The sequence below is a fragment of the Phalaenopsis equestris genome, unplaced genomic scaffold (genome assembly GCF_001263595.1).
Source record: "Phalaenopsis equestris unplaced genomic scaffold, ASM126359v1 Scaffold001150, whole genome shotgun sequence".
NCBI classification, from domain to species: Eukaryota; Viridiplantae; Streptophyta; class Magnoliopsida; order Asparagales; family Orchidaceae; genus Phalaenopsis; species Phalaenopsis equestris.
Window position 1 is genome coordinate 61,836 of NW_018165589.1, and position 25,216 is coordinate 87,051.

At 31.6% G+C, this 25,216-nt stretch overlaps 2 protein-coding genes across 4 annotated transcripts in view; one reads left to right on the forward strand and one right to left on the reverse strand.

The window, feature by feature from the left end:
- LOC110033363 (F-box/LRR-repeat protein 15) overlaps positions 1-8,239 on the forward strand; it is a 48,032-nt gene extending 39,793 nt beyond the window's left edge. For all 3 annotated transcript variants that reach the window (XM_020737308.1, XM_020737309.1, XM_020737310.1), the window contains 5 exons: positions 1,814-1,974; positions 2,581-2,779; positions 5,974-6,440; positions 6,815-6,878; positions 7,770-8,239. In XM_020737308.1, the coding sequence (XP_020592967.1) occupies positions 1,814-1,974; positions 2,581-2,779; positions 5,974-6,440; positions 6,815-6,878; positions 7,770-7,889 (1,011 nt within the window). In that variant the 3' untranslated portion in view covers positions 7,890-8,239. The remainder of the gene's footprint in view (positions 1-1,813; positions 1,975-2,580; positions 2,780-5,973; positions 6,441-6,814; positions 6,879-7,769) is intronic.
- Positions 8,240-9,613: 1,374 nt separating this feature from the next.
- LOC110033364 lies at positions 9,614-24,656 on the reverse strand. The gene is made up of 7 exons (XM_020737311.1): positions 24,365-24,656; positions 24,123-24,162; positions 22,738-22,808; positions 13,215-13,309; positions 11,470-11,537; positions 10,622-10,732; positions 9,614-9,853 (listed from the first exon to the last, which is right to left on the reverse strand). Exons 1-7 carry the CDS (start codon positions 24,588-24,590, stop codon positions 9,712-9,714), a joined length of 753 nt encoding a protein of 250 aa, XP_020592970.1. The 5' UTR covers positions 24,591-24,656; the 3' UTR covers positions 9,614-9,711.
- Between the last annotated feature and the right edge of the window lie 560 nt (positions 24,657-25,216).

Genomic DNA, 25,216 nt, shown 5'->3' on the forward strand with positions numbered 1-25,216 from the left:
GTCTAATCAAGCCAAACTCTTTTGGTAAGAGTAATTATTTCCTTCTCTTTATAGATGATTTTTCAAGAAAAACTTGGGTATATTTTTTGAAGAAAAAATTAGAGGGCTTTGAAGTATTTAAAGAAGTTTAAAGCCTTGGTGGAGAAAAAAGCGGTCTCGAGATCAATGTTATGCGATTTGATTGAGGAGGGGAGTTTACTTCAAATGAATTTCGAGATTTTTGTGAAGCCAATGGAATACGTTGACCATTGATCGTCCCAAGATCTCCTCAACAAAATGATGTAACAGAAAGGAAGAATCAAACTATCCTTGATGTTGCTCAAAGTATGTCCAGAGTAAGAGGTTGCCTAAATATTTTGAGCCGAAGTTGTTGTATGCACGATTGACCTGTCTAATCGATCTTCAATAATAAGTGTGTATGTAGGGAATGACACCGCAAGAAGCATGGAGTTGAAGGAAGCCCAACATCTCCCATTTAAGAGTATTTGGAGGCACTTTCAAAATGGCACTAAGTAACTAACGTGAAGCGGGTGTACAAAATAAAGAAGAATGTGCAAGAAGAAACCAAGAAGTAAAGTAAGATTGCTAGCAAAAGGCTATAACTAAGAAGTTGTCATTTACCGTGATCAAAGTAAGCATATTGACACACGCTATCACTTCATTAAAGACTGCATCGTAAGAAATGATGTGCAAATTGATTATGTGAAGATTCATGATCAAATATCTGATATATTCACCAAGCCGTTTAAGTGTGAAGATTGCCCAGGATAACAAATCAAGTTTAAGAGGGTGTGTTGAAAATTACTTGATTTAATTAATTTAGTCTTTTAATTGAGCCCATGACCTAGAAAAGTTTTTAGAAAATTCTAAAGTCTCATTTTATATAATGTTTTAGAGGATTCCAGAGATACATTTTAAAGGAGTGTCTAAGAGAATTCTAGAATATGTATTTAATGACTTTTGGAACGTAAAAAAAGAGAATACTCTAGAGAGCCAATAGTAGCCATTGGATTGAAATGTGTTGGCACAATTCTAATGGGGTTGTCACTAGTATAAATTGGTGTAGTGTGTTTGTGTTTTGTATCAAGTAGAATCAAAAAGTGTAAGAGAAATAAAAATGAGTTTTTTAAGTATTCCTCCTCTTTTTAGCATTCCTCTTCTTACAAGAATCTTTTATTTCCAACAGTAATACTCCATTGTTGCGTGAAAATTTAAATTGGTCTTTTGAAGTTGGTAAAGGAGAACCTTTCTAATGAGCTCGCGGATGCATCCATGCCTCAACCTATATTCTTAACCAACCCCTGGCAATTCATCGAATAATTTATTCACCTTGGCCTGTTTTGCAGCTATCATCAGCTCATTATATTCTTAACCCCCTGGCAATTCATCGAATAATTTATTCACCTTGGCCTGTTTTGCAGCTATCATCAGCTCATTTACGGTGTATATCTGATAAAAACATACATCAATATCTGGCTTCTGATACTTGATTGATTCGTCCATTTTATACCCTTTGTAATTAATTATCATACACTTCAATTTTATTCTGTACATTTCTGAAGCCCTTCCTATCCATTTCTCCAACCTGCCCGTACTTAGATTTTTAGTTAACTTATATATTGTGTATTTTGATATCTTCCATTTTTTTTCAATGTCCGTCCATTTTATTTGAAAATTTAGTGAATTATGGTTCTTGTAAAACATGAGCTACATTTTCTGAAGCTTGAGTAACGTAGTGAAGTCTTGTTGTTGCAATGATTTATGTTTCTTTTGGATGGCCTTTTTTACTTTTATAACTAAGGAATTTTCGCAGGTTGGTTTAGAATATTTAAATTTGGGAATTTGTCCAAAATTAATCGCTCTACAAATTGAGGCACCAAAAATGTCACTATTGGAATTGAAGGGTTGTGGCATGCTATCTCTGGCGTCCGTTAGTTGTCCAAATCTTACATGCTTGGATGCTTCTTTCTGCAGGTGCGATCTTTTACATACATACATACATACATATATATACATACATACATGTACATACATACGTATACATATATATATATATATATATTCTTCATTAATAGAAATCAGTATTTGGCAGAGGCCCAAATACTGATTTCCCTTGCGCTAGGCTCTATGATGAGAACCCACTGATTTCCCTTGCGCTAGGCTCTATGATGAGAACCCGCGCCATGTGCCTAAATATTCATGAACCCAGCGCCACGGCTTGCGGCGCGCGCGCGCGCACACACACACACACCCACACACATATATATATATATATCTTTATTTTGGGGCATTTACATACATAGCATACAATTCTAATTTTTTACATATCTCATAACTAAACTTTCATATTTACGCACGAAGTACTCGGATCTTGAATATCCTTTCAAAGTAGGACTATTACTTCTTTTTAAAAGTGAAATACACCTTTTCATGCATAGGTTTAAAGCATCAATGTGCCATGTATGTAAATTTGAATGTTTGGGTGTGAGATTTATAAATACATAAGAATTGTGTGCTAAGTATGTAAAATTCCCTTGTTTACATGAATAGGTGCTAAATGAGCTGTTAGACCTTATGCAGGCAATTTACGGATGACTCGTTATCCAGTACAGCAGCTTCATGCTCTAGGATTGAATCTCTTATACTGTCATCATGCTTGTCTATAGCATTTGATGGGCTTTCTTCATTGCACTGGCTTCAATGTCTTACCCACCTTGATTTGTCATACACATTTTTGATGAATTTGCAGCCTGTTTTTGATAGTTGTTGTCAGCTAGTGGTGAGTTTTAATCTTTTAATTGGATAATTTTATAATGTTTTGTGAATAAATAAGCTTGTATTTCACTCAACACAACTATTTTCTAGCTCATATAATTTTATATGCAATTTAATCCTTGAAAGTAGATTTTATGATCTAAAATCGTTTCAAAATTAAGCATGATAATAGAATTTCCTGTTAATTTTGGCTGTAAGGTTTTCCGTTTAGGTCTAAAATCTTGTTAGCTTTTCAATTAAAAACAAAAACTATATCCGACTTTATTCTACTTACAAGGTTTTCCTACTTACCAAACTTTATTTACAATGCTTTACTGGTTTGTTTGGGGTCTGACAACTCAGATTTCATGATGTGGCCCGGGAGCTTGGAGTTAATTAAGGTAGGAACAAATGGTCAGATGGTGTTAGTTAATTTTTTTAAAAGTAATAGTAGTCAACAATATTATTCAACTAGAAAAGAGTCACTAATTCATAATATATAAGTAATTATCATTTAACAATCCATATAAAATCATTCATATGAGCTCCTCTTCCCTTTCCTTTCTATTTCCTCACGATACCAGAGCCCCTTCTCCACTATCTTTCCATTTCCTCACCCTAACCACATTCATCTCTCTCCTTTCACCTTACCAAGCACTCGTTACTCTCACTCCCTCCTCTCGCCATACCCGAGCACTCACCCCATTCTCCTCACCATTCTTACCCTACCCAAAATTCCCGAAACATACCCATCACCACCTCCCTCTCCTCTCACTAAACTGAACACTCAACTCAGCATACTCTCCACACATTCGCCCTTCCTAAGCCTAAACTGAAACTCAATAACCCACACTCTACTCCTCCTCCTTAAACCTTAACTTGAAATCCACTAAACCATATCCTCTTTCTCTCCTATTTTTAACCCTAAGTTAAAGCTCCAAAACCAACGCCCTCTCTCCCTTTTCACCTAATACCCAAAAACCTTTAAAAATAAAAAGGAAAAGAAGAGAGAAATCTTCATGTGCCTTAGGTTTACCTTTCATAAAGTATGAGAATCAAGTGATAGCCTTATGTCATGTAAAACTTTACGTAATAGTCTTATGTCTCCAAAAAAATCACTTGTTAGCTCCATGTTTCATGCAAAACTTGATATGTTTTGGTTTATGTTTATAAGCCAAAATGCAAGATGAGTGGTGTATGTCCCCCATGCAAAATCATGTGATAACCTTACGCCTTCCAAATAAAATCATGTGGTAGACGGAGTCTTTTATGCGAGGTCAATCAATCATGTGGTAGTTTTATTCCTCTTGCATGCTACAAAATCTCCATGTGCTTAGGTGTTTGTTTTGTGTTAAGAAGAAATTCATGCATTAGTTCTATGTTTCAACAAATAACACAAAAAAAAAAAAAATCATGTGTTCGCCACAAAATTAAAAAAAAAAAAAAAAAACAAAATTCATGTTCAAGTCCTATGTTTCATACAAAACACACACACACACACACACACACACACACACAATCCCAAATTTCACATGTATGGTTCCATGCCTCATGCAAAATTTCACATGTATGGTTCCATGCATCATACAAAATTTTACATGCTTAGTTCTATGATCAGACTGAGACTACGAGAGAGCAGTAGTAGCTTTGTCACAACAGATTCTATATCCGTTGCACTATGAAGGAAAAGTTATGCAGTCTCATCATCGATGGAGATAACACCAAAATTGTGGCATCGATACGGATGATGGACAAATTAAGCCTCACAAATCAGAGGCTTTCTTAGTTATATTTCTTGATGTGGTCCAAGAAGAAGAATAGGTTCAACATTGATAGGAAATGCAACGTGGAGTTTTTTATTTGGAACCAACTACAGGATAAGGTGTTGTGTGACGTGGTGCCCATGGATGCATGACAATTCTATTAGGAAGAGTAGCCATTTGACTGCAGGACTCAACATGATTGGTACACGAACACCCACTCATTCATCAAAGATGGAAAGCTCATCATTCTCTTACCCTCTGCGAAATTTGAGGTTGCAGATACACTTGCCAGCGGAGAAGCGCCAGTTAGATCAATTTTGGTGATGATAGTGGATAACAGAACAGAGGAGCTGATTCCAAACAGAGGGCAGTAACTACAGAGAGCATTTTAGGACATCATGATCGATATCTTATCGTAAGGGTCACTACCATTAGAGGGAGTTCAATCTGTCCTCGTGTCACATAGGGATGAGCCAATCTTGGGCTACCTTTGGAAGACACTACAGAGTTTATGTAACGACTTGCCAGAGGCTTGGAATTAAACAAGATGGAAACAGACGGTCGGACGATGTGAATTAAATTTTCTATATTGATATATTATTTAACAGATGAAAGAGCCACAAATTGAAATAAATTAGAACTTTTTAAAAACCAAAGTAATTTAAGAGAAAAGAAAGAAACAAACCACAATAATACAAGAGAAAAGTAAAAACAAATGTATGTCAGTCAAGTTTTTATAAATCAATAGAAACATTTGTTTTCATTCAAAGAATCTTTCTATATCAATAACATATCAATTACATTCTATATATGTACAACCGTCGCAAAAGTATCATCTAAAAATTGTGTCAATTATGATACATCAATATCAATATCTTTTTCCATATATGTGCATGGGTACCTTAGTGTTCCTCTATCAATACCATCAAGGGGTGACTTCATTGTAGTCATACTAGCACATATAAACAATCAACATAAACATATTGTTCATGTATTCATAACATTCAATTCAACATACTATATAAAGTGTACACCAAATGCATGAGAATAAGTAGCTAGAACATTCATAACGATATGACCAATAAAGAAAAAAATCTCAATCAGAATAAAACATGTGTGAATACTATTAACTGCAAAATAGTTAAGAAGAAATAATTTATTGCTATAGATTAAAAGTATGGGTACTCATTTCGATGACAAATGATTTGTTCTTAAAATTTTCTTAACTTTGATCCTTTAAGAATTTAGGTGGTAGATATGTAATTACATAAGAATTGTTTGCCATGTAAAAGCCCCCTTAATTATTTACATAAAATATTACTATTATGTGGTTTTCTCTTTTATAGTTTAAATTTAAGGTTTTTCGAATCACCAACTGGTAACATTCCTGATGTATGGTTCTCTTGTTATTATTTTTACCATTTTTTTTTTAAATTCAACTGATTATTTTCCACAGGTTTTGAAACTTTCCGCATGCAAATACCTAAGGAACTCGTCTTTGGAAGCTCTCTACAATGAAGGTGCTCTTCCCGTCCTTCGTGAGTTGGATTTGTCTTATTCTTCCATTGGCCAGGCTGCTATTGTTGATCTTCTCGCATACTGTAGAAATTTAGTCAATGTAAATCTGAACGGATGCGTATTTATGCATGAGCTCTCATGGGGTTCGAGTGGATTTCAATCCGACGTCATGATGATTGGTCCCTCGTTATCAAATTCACTTCCTTTGGGACATGGTGACACGTCTCACAGTAATTCGGACCATCGTTTGGAGTTTCTCAACTGTACTGGATGTCCCTATCTTAAGAAAGTCGTAATACCACCAGCAGCTTGTTGCTTCAGGTTAACGAAGTTAAATCTGAACCTATCAACCAATCTGAAAGAAGTTGATCTAGCATGTCCAAACCTCATTAGTCTGAACTTGAGGTTAGGAAGGAAGACCCATCCTTTCCCCTTTTTTTTGTGGAAAGATTTACATATGTACCACCTAATTCTAATGTATTTACATATCTAGCACCCAAACTTCAATTTTTACATTTATAACACCCAACCTATGCATGAAATGTGTTTTTCACCTTATTAAAAGTTAAAATAGTGGTATTTTTTATGTGATATGAAAGATTTGGGTGGTCTAAATATAAAAAGTAAAGTTTGTGTTGGATATGTAAATTTATAGGAATTGGGTGGGGTATTTATGTAAATGCTCCCTTTTTTTCCCGAAGTTCTCTTCCATTCAATAATCTACTTGTCTTCTGCAAAATCTACTGTTGTCTAAGTTTTCTTTCTTTTGCACTATTCAGCAACTGTAGCTCACTCGAGATTTTGAAGCTGGATTGCCCGCGTTTAACCATTCTCCAACTTTGGGTAGGTCTCGGTCCCCTATACTCCTCTGTTTCTGTTGCATTGTAATTATACTGACTTCTTTTTATTTATATTAGTTTTTTTAGTGATTAATATGAAAGCTTAGAAGTACGGGGGTGATTACATGCATAGCATCCAAATATTAGCTATTTACAGATCTAAAATTCTCCTGCCTTCATTTTTCAAATTTTCGCTAAAATTCTATATTTTTTGCATTGAAGTTCCCACCAGTTAGGTTGTGGCGTGCATAAATACTCAAGTACGATACATAATTTTAGTGAAGGTTTAGTGTTATGTCTGTAATTGCACCTAAAAATATTTAGTATGGGGGCCATTAAATTTGTATTATTTTCTTTATATTAACTTTTTTAATGATTAATATGAACCCGTAAAGTACGGGGGCAATTATACACATAACATCCAACATATTATCTATAAACTGATCTAAAATTCTCCATTTTTCAAATTTTCATTTAAATATAGAAACCTACAACTAAACCTCAACCTATGTTTTTTTACTTTTATCTTACTCCCAATAGTTTGATTGTGGCAAGCATAAACATACAAATTCGATAGGTAAGGTTTGGATGTTTAGGTTTGTAATTGCACCCAAAATATTGTGACTTTTACATACATACTACCAAATTCCTATGAATTTAAATATCTAACATCTAAACTTCATTTTTACATCCATACCTCATATCTTACATATCACATAAAAAATACCATGATTTTAACTTTTAAACAGTGAAATATATCTCTTCATGCACAAGTAAGGTGGTATGCATGTAACGATGGAAGTTTAGGTGTAAAGATAATGGAGTGGTATGCATGTAAATCTTCAAAAAATATTAAGTAATTTTGGTAAACTTTCCTCTTCCCCCCTTTTTCCAGGCCTGTAGCATGCTTTCAGAAGCAGCAGTGGAAGCTGCTATATCAGGATGCTGCCGCTTGGAGATACTCAATGTTCACACCTTCACCAAGAGATTGCTCCATCGAATAACTGGAATTTAATAGCTCGCAAAGTTCTTCCCGTGAAAAAAGACGACGTTCGATCCAATTCAATTTTAAATTGACGTTTCTGTCCGAAGCTCCGTTTTATTTTTTATTTTTTAGCTCTTTATTTTGGATGTATATTTCCAGTCTCTAGCAAATCCAGAGCACCATATCAGTATAGTCTGCACCTCTTTCCTTCTTCTAGCTTTTAAGTTGTCCGATTATAATTAGTATATAATATTATATTTTGGTTGTCCGATTATAATTAGTATATAGGCCAGATTCTGATGTTTTGTGTAGTGATGTGTATAGGACTTAACTTTGTACTTATTTCTGTTGTTTAAGTTATATTTTGATTTGTTGCCACTGCTTCTGGTTTTCTTTATTGATGTATGTATATAACTAATGTGATTGGAGGAAAAATTATGTGGAGAGACTCCTCATAAATCTCTTTGATTGGCATTGCAGTGGTTTGTAAATTTGTTAAGAGGCATTTATTCATTAAAATCACCATTTGTCTGATAACAGTTCATGTAAATTTTGTTTTCATTTTTTCTACATGTTTTAGGTCTGTTTGGGCCTGTTGTAATTCTTTGTAAAAATAATTGTAGAGCCAGGACACTTGATACATCAGGTGTCCAATAATATGATCCCACGTGGTAACTTGGGCCCGAACACTGTATGTCAGTGGACCAAAATTGCCACGTGACCCCGTATTATTGGACACTTGATGTAAATTGCAATAATTTCTCATTTGTTAGGGTTATTTTTTATAAACATTATTTTTAGAAAGAATTTGGACGTCAACTTGCTTAAAATCAAAGTAAAGCAATGAAAAAGTTGCTGCAATTTATTTTTTTGGGTTATTATATTTTCATTATGTTATATTTTATTATTTACAATGATCATTAAAGAAGTCTGATTTTGATTTTTAGTTGTTTGACTTTTATTGATGAGAATGTGTAAGCAAGTTGACTATGATGGTGACTGGTTAAGTTTTTTCTTTTTAAAAAAGTATGTTTTAAAGCATCTCAGGAAAAATAACAATCTAAAGCTGCTATTGTTAAAAGTCAATGTAGCAGTGTAAACGACCGAACACGAGCGAGTCCAGTCTCAGCTTCTATTCAGACTCGCTCGTGTTCAGTTCTTTTATATTTTGAGCTCAAAAAGTGTTCGTAACGTTTGTTTAGCGAGTTAAACACGAGCTGTTCACGAACAAAGGTTCGTTTTGACAACCATAATCAAATTGACATAAATAAATTGTATCATTTGAATTTAATTTAATTTTTATTTTAATTTCTCAATTAATATTTTTAATTGATTAAATATTTTTGTAGTTTTGTACTTAATTAAATCTTTTAGAAATATTACTCACCAATGTATATATATATATATATATATATATATATATAATTGATGAATAGTGTTTCGAGCCAAAACATATCGAACACGAATGAACAAATCTTTGCCAGTATTCAACTGTTTAACTTAACGAATGAGCTAAACACGAACTATTTTGGCAGCCCTATGCCGATGCTATCTTTTGAATAATTCTTTCTTTTTTTATATTGATTTTCATTAAACGAAGGCCTTTGTTACATTTTCATTTATGATGCAAAACTGAGAAATTGTTGTGCAAGTGAAAAAGACTACGGAAAACAATAGATTAAAATAAAATTTTGTCTAATTTCTCTTAATAATTTAAATCAAAAAAATAAAAAACTTATATATAACATTCACTCAATCAATTATATAGAGAAAGAAAGTTACAACAAAAACTATAACTAAGAATCTCATAAACATTGAAGAAAATAGATGATGTGGATGAAGCTAAAACCTTTTAAATGATTGCTTCCAACTTCTTCAACACTGAGTCTATTTCTTCAGACTTGCTCTCCTCGGTTGGCAGATAAGAAACTCTGTATGCATCTGCAATGGCCTTTCCTTTCTCAAGAACTGAAGCTGGCACTGTTTGAAGGAGGCTGCAACAATAAATAAGAATATTTACATAAATACCACTCAATTCTTATTTTTTTTACATATCTAAGAGATAAATTTCAAATTATATAAATATATGCCGCCTTACAAATGCATGAAAAGATGTATTTTACTTTTTGTTTTTTTAAGCTAAAATAGCGGTATCATTGTTGTTATATGAAGGATTTGGTTTGTTGGTATGAATGTAAAAAAAAATAAAGTTTGGGTGTAGGGCATGTAAATTCATAGGATTTCGATGGTATGAATGTAAATGCCCTGAATAAATAATAACCCATTTCTTAGGAAAATGAAACGGGACGATAAATTTGCATCCGGTGTCCAATTTAAAATGACTGCTTGCATGGTGGGTCCCACTCTTTTCCAAAAAAAAAATGATGAAAAAATTGTGTATTTCAATGGGCCCATATTTGCAGGCAAACAATTTTAATTAGACACCGGACGCAAATTTGCATCTGGTGTCCTGACGCAATAATAACCCATTTCTTAGAGCTTGTTTGGAAGAGTGTCGCCTTAAACGGGGTGTTCACGAATGGAGCCCTGCAACTCGCATTTCAAAACGACAAAAAAAGCCACGTTTTTTGTGGAGTAGCGTTGGCAGACACTCGAGAAATAATCCCTATCCAAATGAAGCCCGAGCTTATAAGCCGTTTTCTGTCGAACGCAAGGGAGCAGGGACGCCTCTCCAAACAAACCCTTAGAGGTCTTTCTAATGACCTCAACTCTCAAGTAAGAAAATGTCAAATGAAATTTACCTATCCAATGATTCTAATGCAACATTGATTTTAAATTTCATGGATTTTATGGTGGCCGTTGGATCATTCCTTGATGCATGTAATAGAAGCGAGTCGAGATCCTCCAATGCTCTGCAACATAAGAGAAACTAGTAAAGCAGTGTAATCGGATTTAACACTAAATTAAGATAAAAGTACTCCATTTAGCAGTAAAAGTACTCCATTTGGCAGATAATAACTCTAATCTTGTTTGGTTATCATTTTAAAAGTGGCTCTGACAATTAGAAATGTTAGATTATGATAATTATAATTCTTTTTTTAACTTACACAATTATAATGCCTTTTAAAAATGTATTTTTTCCACAACAATTTTACTGCTACTTTTACAAATAGCGGCAAAAACCCCATACAAACCCTTAACTCGGGGTGAATAGATTGAATCGAGCTCGAGCAACTCTCAGCTTAAGCTTGAACTTGAACTTGATTAATTAATTAAATTTGACTCGAGCTCAAGCTTAGTTCTAAGAGTTTAAGGTGGCTCAAGAGCCGTCTTATTTATTATGAAAGAGAAAGTATATTATTAATTCAAGTTGGCGTTAGTAGAAGATAATTAATAAGAAACCACTTTATCTAAATATTTTTAATAATTTAAAGATAAACTCTAGAATCATAATATATTTTGAGTATATTTGTAATTACTTATTTTTTAAATGGACCAGCCCACGAGCTAACGAGTCTGAGCCGAGACTGGCTTGACATCAACTTGTTAGCTTATCAAGCTCAACTCACGAGCCAATAAACACGAGTCAGTTTTTGGCTCAGTTACATCCCTACCCATGACTAATACTATAACTCATGAAAAGATATACCTTAAACATCGGTCAACAGCGTCCGAAGCGACTTTGCCTTTGCCATCATCATCAGCATATTGCGCCACCTAAAATTGATAATTTATTCATCATGGAGGTGGAAAAGGGAAAATACCACACGTATACAATTATTGGTATTTTTTCCTTATTTCCTCTTCACGGAATTTGTTTTATTGCTATTTTTTCTGCTTCATGCAAAGAGGCATTTACATACATACCACCCAATTCCTGTGTATTTATATATCTAACACCTGAAGTTTACTTTTTACATTAATACAACCCAAATATTTCACATCACTTAAAATGCATCATTATTTTAATTTTTAAAAGGTGAAACACGCCTTTTTCTTGCAAATATAAGGCTGCATATGTAAAAATTGAAGTTTTGATGTTAGACAGGTAAATGAGGGGTGTAAATGAGTCGCGTCAAGCTCTAGTTACCCTCGACTTGAGCTTGAACTTGATTAATTAATCAAGTTCGAGCTAAAACTTCACTCTATGCGTTCAAGCCTGGTCATGAGCAGATTTGTTTAGCATGAAATAGGAAAAAAAAAAAAAACTTAAGCCAGTGCTATAATGAAATGATAAATAGAATGAACATTTAGGAAATAATTAATAAGAAATTATTTAATATAAAATATAAAATATCGGTTTTAAACATTTTTAATAAAGAAAATTTCTTGAATTTTGATATATTTTAAGTATATTTTTATTAATTATTTTTTAAATGAGCTGGCTCATGAGCTAACAAGCCGAGCCAGGCCTGGATTGAGCTTGGCTTGTTAGCTCAGCAAGATCAGTTCACGACCCACTTATCGAATCGAGCCTGAATCGGTTCATGAGTCGACATGGCTCACTTACACCCCCATGTAAATCCAATGGAATTGAGTGGTTTGAAGAGCATGAAATACAAACATGCCAAAATTGTGGAGAAAATTCAATATAAAAAGACAAAACAATGATACCCTGTTCATATTATGTCCATCAAAATGTAGAAATAAATGTTCTACATCTTTTTGGATTGGAACTAAAAGTGTTGTTTAAAGCTTATTTGGAGGTGTCAGAAATCCAAAATATAGATAATCATGGAATGGTTCTAAAACATCTGATAAATTATCAAACAAGTACCCAACCATAACTCTTTTGAATTGGCACAACATTTTCAGGGGAACTAGCATTTGCTTCAGCTTATGATAACTTGATTCTAGTACATTAAATTGGCTCCTAAGAATGCCATAAATTGAAAGTGAACGGTTCAACTTACCAATTCAGCCGTGGTTACTGAAGGTCAAAGCCAAGTAGCAGTCGAATCGACAAAAAAGAGATCCACGGCAGTGACGAAGCAGCCAAGTCATGCGAGTGCAAGCGATGTAGCAGCGAAGGTATAAGACGGCAAAGTGATAAAGCAACAAGTTTGGCTAGCTTTTGTAAATATAAATTTTTAGTTTGAGCAACTTACCCTCAATTAATCTCGCAGCAGCATTAAATTAAAAGAAAATTTTAATTTAGTATTAATTTGGATCCATTTTTAATAGTATGGGACTAATATGGAGCATTTTAAAACTCTTGAAGTTGAAATTCAGGGGATTATATTTTGGGCTTTTGATCGATAAGTAGTACTTGAAGGATAAAGTTAATGTCAAACATAATTGGTTTGGTTTTCAGGAATTGTGCTCTCGGAAGGCATGTTTGCCACACATTGAGAAGTAACACTTTCAGTAACAATAAAAGGTCTCTGGACTTACAGCTCTAATATTTACACGAAGAGATGCGGCTGGACCAGAGCGCAGTAATGACCGGCTTTGATCATATTTTGGTTGCCCAACATCCAATGAATCCTCTGTATCAAAATATGCCACAATAAGATAAATTTGAACAAAATATCAGGTTCAACGTTGGTTACAATAGAGGAAAGCATCCAAAGTCGACAAAACTCACTAGCAGTAACAACAGCACTAAACAGACCAACAATAAGATGGCATGAAATATTTTTGCAGAAAATATTCAAGTATAAGAATTGTGATCAATATTACTTTTCTTGTGTTTTTAAGCTCTTCAACATAATTTATAACGAACGATCAAAAGCAAAGAACCTTAGAATATTGAAGAGCTTCTGCTCATTCTTTATCAACTACTTCGAAGAATTTTCGTTAATCCTTAAAAAAAAAAACTCTCCGCTTAAAGTCATTCAGCAAATTTTTCTTTAAAATTGTTTGAGATATACTCATAGGTAGATGAGCTTTTTGTTTAGTGTGGAGTATGTTTGCATAGCAATCGCAATCTACATAAAGCCAGCAACAGTACATCTAAAGGCCTAAGGGGGCGCCTCGGCATCTAGATCAAGAGAGAGTGGTACCCAGTCGCCCACTTTGGGTATCCTCGGGCTAGGATTCAGTGAGGACGACACCCAAGCGCCTGCTTCGGGTGCCTTCACGCCTGGAGCTAGAGAAGACAGTGCCCAGGCGACCATTTTGGGGTGCAGCAACGCCCGAATTAGTGACTTCAACCCGAGCAAGCGGAGAAGCAATGCCTAGGAATAGTGCTTTGGCTCTATGAACAGTTTGTAAATCGTTCTCAGGTTTTTCCAAGTTAAATCTTTTTGTGTTTTTCTTTTGAATTTTTTAATTGTGCTATTCTACAAATATTTGGGTATATCACACTTCTGAAAATTTATTCATTTACAGTTATAGCAAACGCACTATAAAAAAGACTCACAATGTCATGTATAAGAAGTGGATCTCCACACTTATCCGCAACAACACTGATGTAAGTAAGGAATTCAAAGAAATATAAGAAAAAATACATCGATGTATGTATTGCAGGAAAAAAAAGAGACTTTGCAAGATGTACAAAGTACACTGGAAGCAATGAAAGTACGAAGTCAGATGTAAAGAGTAATGTACTGAAAAATTATTGACAAAGAATTATTAAATGCACACCTACTCAGCAGGACTAACAAAGAGCAGATTCTGACTCATCAACAAAAAATATTCTCTTTTATGGTTTGTGTTGATTTAAAGGCTATGGTTTTACTTATATCTAAAGATCTTCTTGGTTGTATAGAGAGTAAATTATTATTTTCTAAACATGTTAATCATGGATATCTCTGGCTACCTAAATTTTTATCTTCATCAAAATCGAGAAGTAAATTAGAAGAGGGTGGTGTGATTTCTAATTCATTTATTTATTCTGGCTGTATAGTTTGTCCTATATGTGAGAAAAGTGGGTCCAAGTGGATTGGGTCAGTATGAGGTTTAAATGCTACAGTATTATGTTGATTGCTATAAGCATATGCAGTTTGATATGTGATGTTGTATATAACGCTTCCTTCTCTTAATTGTACTATGTCTAGTTTATGTTTTAAAGTTAGAGATCTATCTAGGTGTTTATCGTTAATATTGACCGCATAATTCGGGTGTAAATTAAACATTAAAGTTTGATAACATAAATTTCCTTGAATAACTCCTAAAGTGCGTCTTTTTTAGAGTGTATAATTCTATAAATAGTGATTGAGCTATCAATACCCTTTCTAAAATAGACTTTAATTATAATTTGAATTCCACCAAAAAATACATGTTTATATTTTTCTAGATTTTTTTTTATTTCTAAGTCTTGTCTTTTTATCTATTGATTGTATAAGGGTATTTTGGTTCTTCCTTCAGCATTTATTATGTCTATTGGATGTTCGGATGTTCTTCTTGTCTAATGCTATAATGTATAGATCTCTTTCATAAGAATATAGACATATCAAAACAATCTTTTGTTAGAGATAATTTTCTTTTTCTTATTTTATTAAATGCTTTTTTAGAGAGTGTAATATGTCTTTCAAATTCTAATGAGTTGTCATTAATTATATCAGTTTCGAAGCTTTCTTCAATTAATCAGAATATAAGTATTCTTCTATTTCGTTATCAAAATAACTTATATTTATTAAATTATCTTCAGTTTCTGATAATTGGTACTATTTCATCTTCACTTTCAATATCAGAAAAATTTAAGATAGGTTCTAGGTTATTTTCTTCGATGATAGCTACTGATTTTATATGACTTATTTTACTTTTTTAGAGACATTAATTAGTGTAATGTTCACCTTCTTTGCAGATCCAACATCTTATTTTGTTAATATTTTTATTATTATTCTTTTTTCTGAAAGTTCTTTTATTTGGATTGAAATGTTTCTTTTGTATTTTTTTTAAAAAAATATTCTTTTTATTTTTTGCAGAACAACTGCATTTGCTATGAGAGGAGGAACAACTCCACTGTTGGGGGAAGTCAGCTTTCTCACAACGCAATGATTGTTTATATTATTTATTTTGCTTATGTAATTCTATATGCTGACAAGCTTCAAAAAGCTTTTTTGAAGCAAAATGAACTCGACTTCCTAAAGATAGATCATTTTCATGTTTTGTTGTAAATTCTTGATTCCATATAAAATTGTAAGGTTCTGATAATTTGTGAAAATACATATCAAAATATAATTGTTGTTAGTCATCTAAAATATCATAAAAATATTTAATAATTCATTCGTTTGAATTTCCTAAAGGAGGTCTTATATGAAAAATTTGTTCTTTTTGAAATACTTCTAAATGCTTATTTTTTATGTTTATTTGGAGTACTTCACAGATTCTATTAAATTCTTGTTCGAGGCAATTTTTATTCAACATCGAGATTTTCTTCTATTCTTGCTTTAAGTTATTCTATAAGTAATCGTCTTTTTAATTCTTTTTCTTATTTGCAGTTCATAAGAACTAATAAAAGATTCATATGACCAGACAGACGTACAAAGACAATTAGAACGCCTAAGACATTCATATGTATTATTCTCTAATTCATTTAACTCTGATACCATTTTTTGTGAACTTGAAGTTTCTCCAATTTTTATTGACTTTCGTTTTGGAATATTTTCTATTTTTAAATTATTCTTTAGTATATATAATATCTCTTCAATGTCATCAATCTTTCTATTATTTCTCATTTTATTTTTCTTTAATTGTCTAAATTTTAAATCAAAAATTTTAAAATCTCTTTCCATTTTTTAATGATTTTTCCATTTTTTAATGATTTCCTCCTGCTTCTCTGTCTATCGTCTAAAATAAATAATATAGGTCCAACACGCTTCCTATTAAAACTTTATCTTAACATTATATAATGTTTTTTCTTTTCTTCTATGATTTGACCCTAACGTTTTCGATCATGTCATACTCTTCCCTGTGGATTTCTAGAGAAGATAAAGGCTCAACAAGGTCACTTAGATCTTACAAACCACAACCTTATATGACTACGTCAAAAAAACAAAGCACGACATTAGTTCATTTCCTATTCTATTCGTAGATAGAAGAAGAGAAACAAAATAATATAGCACTAACACATCCAGATAATAATATCGTAGCAAAAATACATTATATTATTCATAAAAAACACAGAAAAATGCAAGCCAGGAATTTTTTTTCTTTAACTAGTAAAGTGGATTAGTGTTTTTATTAATTAGAGCGTTCGTGAGTTGTATAGCATATATACATATAAATTATGTACATATTATAGTTATTTAATTAATCAAACTAAAATCACATTATTATATTATTATTAACAAATAAAAATTCAATGATAATAACTTACAACTGTTCAACCTAGCAATGAAATTTGAACCAAAATTTTGCTTTAAGCGGGAGCCAAGCACGTGACACTAAGAAGTGACGAAGGAATGCAACATATGCTTCTTAATGATGATGAGCGGGCTTTTCTAACCAAGCTAAAAAATTTCCAACTCAACAATAAAGAACAATTTACCCGCATCTCTGTTTAGTTTTCTCTTTGGCCCATCCAAATTTACTCTCTCTCTCTCTCACACACAAACGCACACACACAATTAAGGGTTGAATATGAGAGAAAACCAAGCAATTCAAAGGCAGTTTTAAAAAATTAAAGGAGAAGAAGGGTGCATCATCAAATTGGCATCAAGAACAATCCTTTTTTATATTGATTTGGTGTCAAACGCAAGATTTTTAACAGTAATTATCTACAGCTTAACTACCCATAACCAACTCTTCACAACCATGGCATGTAAATCAAAGAAAATTGACCTTTGTAAAAATTAGGGCTCTAATCGAGTCATGTCAAACCGAGTATGACGTGGATTACAAGCGTTCACATGTATTTTTATACCTGAATTGTTTAAAGTTTTTAATAATCGTACTTGATTTGTACTTGACTTGTTTATATTAATTGAATGAGTGTTTCAAATTATTAATTAACAAGCTAAAAATTCAAATAAGTTTAACTTTTCATAAAAAAGTATAAACAAAAGATTTTATAAATCTAAACAAACAAACAATAAAATAAATTTTTAATCAGTATATAACTAATTTTTAATTAAATTAAATAAGAATAATATATAAGTTCATGCAATCAAATAACATAAGTAAGCAATAATAAATTAATTCATTAAAATAAAGAAATAAGAAATAATTTCATTAATTTGATTTTCATATTCACAAATGACAAATAACTTATTTTGAAAAAAACAAATAAAGCCTTAAAAACTATAAATATTTAACTTGATAAGAAGCATTTTATGTAAAACAAACGAGTTAAAATTGTGAAAGGGAAAAATACAGATAGAAACTGATGAGTGTTGAGTAAAATATGTTCCATAGAATGACAAATATTAAAGAGATAAGATATTATAAATTTTATATGATTAAAATTTTATAAATAGATATTATATATTTATATATTGACAATTAATTAACATTTAAAAGTATGATGGATTGAATATGATGAATAACAATGTGTTATAAATATAATGGGCTAATTAATAAATAGATATTACTAAAATAAATATTAAATTTATAATTAATTGTAAAATATTACTAATATTAATTAATTATATATTACTATTAAATTTAAATAATTAAATAAATTTTACTTCATCAAAATTTATTTAAATAATATATCATATATGATATGAGCTATCATTAAACTTAACAACGAACATTTAATAAATTACTCATTGAAAAACAAACAAGTTTGTTCATGAATATAAATAATGAGTTGGATCGTGTTTATATTTGATTTATTTAACCTCTGATTAAAAAAAAAATCAAACTTCTTTATTTACTAATTTGAACGAATTTGATCGAGTATTAATCGAATCGAGTTCAAGTTATTCATTAAATGCATTGGTTCATTTACAACTCTACATATGATGCATAAATTTTGTTAGACCATATACCATAAACTCAAAAACAATCATGTAGAGTGACATAAATCTCCTTATTCATTTTGGAATCCATGTTATGAATTTATTAACATATTTCATCAAGGTCACAAGCATCTAAGAACATAACATTATCATGGATATAATGTATACATTACTGAGTTATATGCTCCACTTTATTATAAACGTTGTGCATCATTTATTACACTAAGGGTTATCAATATAAGTACTTCTTATGTTGATTAATCAAACAATTATTAAAAGTACAAGATGACTCGACTAAGGAAACATACAACTTATCATGCATATGACTATCATGCACTGAATCATATTACAAACCTGAACATCATTCTAATCACCATCATGTCTCATATGAATTATAAATGACCTTCAAGGTATACCAATATTAACGCATTTAATTGCTATCAATATTTATATCACAATCAAGTGTCTCATAAAAATATGAATGTTATTAATATAGATCGAATGATAATTATGCACACGAATGCCTCTTTGCATACCAATACAAAATAAATATCATAGCGATAGATTATATTATATGTCATTTTTTTAAACACCTAATGATCAAGATTGATTATCTAGAAGTTAAGAAATTTGTCTCCATAATAAAAAAATTATTTAGTCTATAAAAACTAATATTATGATGAGAAAATTTCTATTGATGAACTTGAACAATAATCAGTAATTGAATATCTTGCTAAGCCTAAACTTAAGGTTATGCTCAATATTATTCTAGAGCCTAAACAAACATCTCACTTATGATAATTGTCGAGACTCAATATCTTCATCATTCATTAAGATCAAGACACATGTTCATCAGGCTAATAAATGTATTCAAATATTATTGTAAGATTCTTCTCTAGATATGCAAATTAGCCTAAAAATTCAAAATTGTTTGCATCCTTGCCAAAAGCATAGATTAAGATCATGTTATCATTTTTAACACCAGAATATGACTATAAAATCTTCTATATTATTATTTTAAGAGAAATTTTTAATGCATGGCAATATCTTAATAATAAAAATCTCTAGATTTTACACCTTGTTTTTAGTCTATGTCAGTTGATTATATAAAACATGCTCATGAACTAGTTCCACTGCCATGTCCATCATAAGAACTAAGGTTCCAAAGAAAATCTACATAACTCTTCAAAAGAAGAGCACAAAGTTTAGGATTTTACTTTATTTTATTTTATCTCATGCCAGGATTGTCTTCAAATTTAAATTAAATGCAAGATTTAGGGCTTATCAAAATTTAAATTTTGACTTTAATTTGGACAACCTACAAATAGTTTCAATGAATAGTATTAAAATTATTATTGAATAACAAATGAAATGTTAGAAAAAAAAATCTTTCCATTTTTTTTTTCTCACCATCCATCAGATTTCTGCCTTTGTACCCAATCTCTCTCTCTCTTTCTCTCTCTCTCTCTCCCCACTTCTTACAATTACTTTTTCTAGCCAAATTTTCAACTAGTAATATTTTCTTCTCAAGTTCCAAATATATGTGACTTAATACACCTTCTAAGTATAACTTTCTCCTTCATCCATCCTAATAATCTCTCTCTTAATTAAAGCTTGAAATCAATGAGAATGCAGGTAATTCAAAATAGCTTGAAGGAAGTAGAAAATAAAACAAGGTGATCATCAACAATAGTCTATCATTAAATTAGTATCAAGACCAAGCCTTTTCTGCATCAATTGGTCTATTTAAATACAACAACTAGGAGTATCTTTTCCGTCTTGATATTCTTCTATTTTCATACTTCTCACTTTTATCCATCAAACTTTCTAATAATCGTCTGATGAGGACTGAATAGATCTAAATCTGCTATGATGCCAAGTTGTTTGGAAAGATCAACAAGTACTAATTATAATTTTATTAGTCTCCCTGTAAAATACCTTATTGGCTGATGAAATTCTTCATTTAGTTTAGTATTATATGGTTTCTGCCCATATGTTTTGCTAGATCTTAATATAGCAATGGTAGGGATCAAACCAATAGGTAAGATAATAATGTTCTGATACTACTTGATTAGAAATTTAAATGAAATGTTATGACAAGCCATCTCATTATATGAACCTTCTTTTAATATAAATGTTCACGGGTGAAATAGGCAAAGATGATGGTCTGATATTCTTCTTTAAAATTATATTAACATTTTTTTATGAATAAGTTATTTATTTGGCCAACGTTAGTTTTATCTAAGATAGAGAATGACTATGATAAAATCTCTGAAAGGGAAATTTTAAGGCAATGATGTAAATCTAAGAAGAATGAGTTTCAATAGAATAACTGAAATAATAAACTGATAAGAATATTAAACTTGGCGAAATGGTGAAAAGATCTTGAAACTTTAATTCTTACTTCTCCTTGTTTGTATGGACGGGGCTTCCTTCTTGCATTTCACATGCTTTTATTATAATTATAGAGATAAAGTTACTCTTAACTAAATCATTTTGAAAGAGATTAGTTAGTTCTGCCTAACGAGATAGGTCATCCTATTGATTAAGAGACTTAAAATCCCCTTGGCAATGAGTAGAAGGAGAGAGGGTGGACACCCCTAGGATAAGCAAAATGGAGGTCAACCACTGGATGCTTCCTTTAAAAAGTAATACTAATTGTTAAGTTGATACAACATACAATGTGAAAGGTGATAGTGATGTTATTATGACAATACTGATCTCCCATGAGATATGGAAAGAGAGAGAGTGGTCAGCCCTTTGATGCTTCCAGAATTAGGTCATACTCCTTATTGAGGTGATAATCATTCATGTGAAAGCACTTTTTATAAGATGGCATTGATCTTAATGCTTGAAGCCTCCCTAATGGCCATATTGTTGCTTTTTTTTACCATCTTTATGCAATCTCTTCTGCGCTAAATAGTTAACCTAGAATTTATAGTCGACTCAATATTAAATCAACCTAAATTGCCTGTTAGCTGAACTATATTTAATCCAAAAGACTTAAAAAGGATAAAAGTCTATGTCATTCATGCTTTAGAAGGGGAGATGAACAGTAACTTGAACAACCCATATAGGATGACTTAGAGTTAGTTAGGCTTAAAAAAAATTTTTTGTGACACTAGATTAATATAAATAACTTTTTATTTGAATTATACACTTTAACTTTTAGACAAAGGAAAAAAGTATAATGAGGTATAGAGAATTTAAGAAAGAGAAGTGAAGGGAACGGTTTTAAATTTAGTTTTCTTAGAACTTTAGTCGGCCAACCAAGTGAGGAAGAGAAAGATAGAATAGATTGAATTATGTTGTAGGTAATTGTGATTGAGTCAAAATAAAAATAGGAGTTTGTAAAAGTTTATGTTATAAATATCAAAGTTGATAACAACTTAAGGGGAGCTTGGCCATGTAATTCTTTAATTTAAAAACAAGAGAAAATCTTTATCTCGAAGCACATAAATCATCGCCATCTTATCCTACAAAATTTGGGCATAAAATTATAAAGATAAGAGTGTGGCCAAACAATTCTTATCTCACGGAGAAGTGGCTGCAACATCCTCCCACAAAAGGAGTTTCCAGCCACATGGATTGATAGGTTTGGATTTGGTGAAATGTTACTCCTTGAAGAAGCACTACATCTTTGAAGTCATTATAGTTCCCAAGCATGCTTCTTGCATGTAGCTTGAAAAATGATTCCCTGTGGATCCCTAGAGCATAAATTAAGCCTAAAACTACATAAGATTAAGACAACATGCTAGAGCGCATCATTGATAAATACTAATAAAGGCTTATTGCACTAAGTTCCACGTCATACCTCTAATAGCTAAAGAGACCATGAATTACCAATTAATAATGAATTATTAACTTGGCAGACTTTTCTGAAATGTACAAATTGGTGCACTCCTTACTTATATAATATTTCCAGTAATTAACATTCTCATTGATATTTACCATCGTGATAGTCCTTATTAATGCTTCCATAATACAATATGTTTTTCACAGTGCATGCAAATAGTTTTTTCATCTTCTTTGTAAAGCTAAAAGAAAATTCAAAAATACTTCATTACCCAAATCTTTGAATTGTTCTTCAGTCAATAAAACGGCAGGTACATATGCCTCCAAAGGCTCAAGCTTTTTCCTGATATAAAATATGAGCATAAAGAGAATAGTTCATAAGTTATAGTAAGAAAATAATATATTCATATGGTATTTTCTGTTTATAATATACAAGTAGCTCCAAGTTACTCTTCTAGCATATAGCATTGTTGACACTTTTTCAATATCAAACTTTCACCCTTTGATAACATGTCAAAGTTGGCTAGGGATTCATATGGATCCTTTTATTTAGATAATAATTTCAAGAACTTGTCGATTTGATTTTTACTAATTTTGAATGCAAAAATTAAATCATCACTTTTTCAAAGAGTTTTAAGTTTGTGATGCTTGACATCAACATTGATATATGACAACATCTAACCAAATGATGGATAATAGTTTTTCAATGCGTGTTTCTAAACTTCAAGCTACTAAATGAAACCTGAGATAGAACTGTATGGCAGTGAATTCATTACAAAAATGCACATAACCCTAGCATAAAAGGTTGTGACTTTCAAATGCTAAATAATATTAGTATTGCAACGTTCAAGCTATTAGAAAATAGGAACTGCTGATTGTAATGAAATTTCCAAAAAAGAAGGGGTCATATGAAGTAATTTCTCATGGAAATTTGAAAATTTTGCAATTTAAGATGAGATGTCAAAGCAATGTAACATTTTCCTTGTTCTCATCAATGATTGTTTAACCCCTGGCTTGAGAATGTATTCATATGTACTTTAAAAGCACATTATATATTTATTTACACAACCTAAGCTTATCCAGCTAAGAAAGCTGCTTGTGCTGAGGAAGTTAGCAAATGCGGGTCAAATATCTGCTCAGTTTTAAAGGGATTTAATCCACGCAAGCTTCACCTAAAAGAAAAAAATAACAAACATTTTCCTCCAATACAAATTAAATATTTTGCAAAAGAAAACATAAGGAAAACAAAATATTCAATTTTTAGTCAATTATGACAATGTAAAAGAAAGAAATTCTTCGTTTTGTATTCTCTAGATAACAATTTTATTTCAATAATAATGCTAATCTTATAAAAAAAAATCTAAAAAATACAGTATATTGGTTTTTTTAATTGAATAATGTAAAGTTTTTGGCTTTTCTTTTTGTCTTTACTTATTTTAGTCATCAGATAGTCTCACCTCAATGTCATTAAATTTAACAAAAAACTAGCTACCATAAAGTATAATTTAACTTCCATTTTACGATATTATTATATAAAAATTACACATTCAAATAGCTTACAGCTAATAACAACATAATATGACATAACAGATGTATATGAATCAAAAATTTACTGAAAAGAGGTTAAATTCATCAGATAGGCAGAAATTGTGCGCACCTCTTTACATACTTATCAAAGGGGCTGCCTGCAGCTGCACCTGCAAGAAGTGGAAAGCCAATACAGTATGTCAGTATATCTCCAAGAAATTAAAAGACTGTCTTTCGATTACAGCGATTTAAATGAAAAATAATTAAAAAAAACAATGGTTGGAGATTCATAATCAACTCCCAAATTGTTGAGATTTCATCTCATTTGCTTCACTTGACTTGAATTCAAAGTAAGGAGGAGAGATAAAGTACGTTTAGGGTAAACGGAAAGACAGTGAAGGAGAAGGAAGGCTAGAGAGGCGGAACGTCGGCCGACAAACAGTGGCTTCCGGCGGGTAGACGGCCAGGAATGTGGGGATGACGAGCAGATCACTACAAGAAGGCAATGCCTTTGTCTTAAGCTGATATTATGAGCGGAATAGAGGCGGAGGTTTGCGCCATGGGAGACACCGCGCGCGCACAGAAGGGCTGAAGCCATGCGAGCCACCAGTTTCGACGCCAAAGTCTAGACTCGAGAATGAATTATCCACCTGGTTTGGCCCAAAAATCATGGAGCTGAGTGGTGCATTTACATACATTCCACACAATTTATATATATTTACATATCTACTCCTTAAACTTTGGTATTTGTAAGCCTAACATTTAAATTTTAAACATCACATCAAATGCATCATTATTGTTAACATTTAAGAAGTGATATATTTTTTGTATTGTTTTATGATACCAAAGTGTTTAAGAATATAAAAGAGTGTAATTTGAGAGAGTATAAGTGAATTTAATTTAACTCATTAATAAGTGAGCCAAAAATTTGACTTTTTACTCAACATTAACTTTTGATTTTGTACTCAACTCAATAACTTATTACAACAAATACAAGTTCATGAACAAAAAAATTTACTTTCATATATGAATTATAAAACTTACGTGTTATGAAGTGTGTGTGTGTGTGTGTGTGTGTGTGTGTGTGTATTTGTATATAAATATTAATTGTTTTTATATCTGCATACTTTTTTTATTAATAAATATGATCAAACTATTATAGGGTCAAACACATTCAAATATGTCATTGTTCAAGTTTGGCTCGGTAAAATATGAGATTATAAA

Bases quoted from the DNA above. Each gene is read 5' to 3' on its own strand.
- LOC110033364 (XM_020737311.1), bottom strand. From the start codon at position 24,590: ATGGCTTCAGCCCTTCTGTGCGCGCGCGGTGTCTCCCATGGCGCAAAC. The intron at 24,163-24,364 runs GTACTTTATCTC...CACTTCTTGCAG, and splicing joins TCTTTCCGTTTACCCTAAAC to GTGCAGCTGCAGGCAGCCCC. The intron at 13,310-22,737 runs GTAATGAAGTAT...ATTTTGATACAG, and splicing joins AGAACAATTCAAAGATTTGG to AGGATTCATTGGATGTTGGG.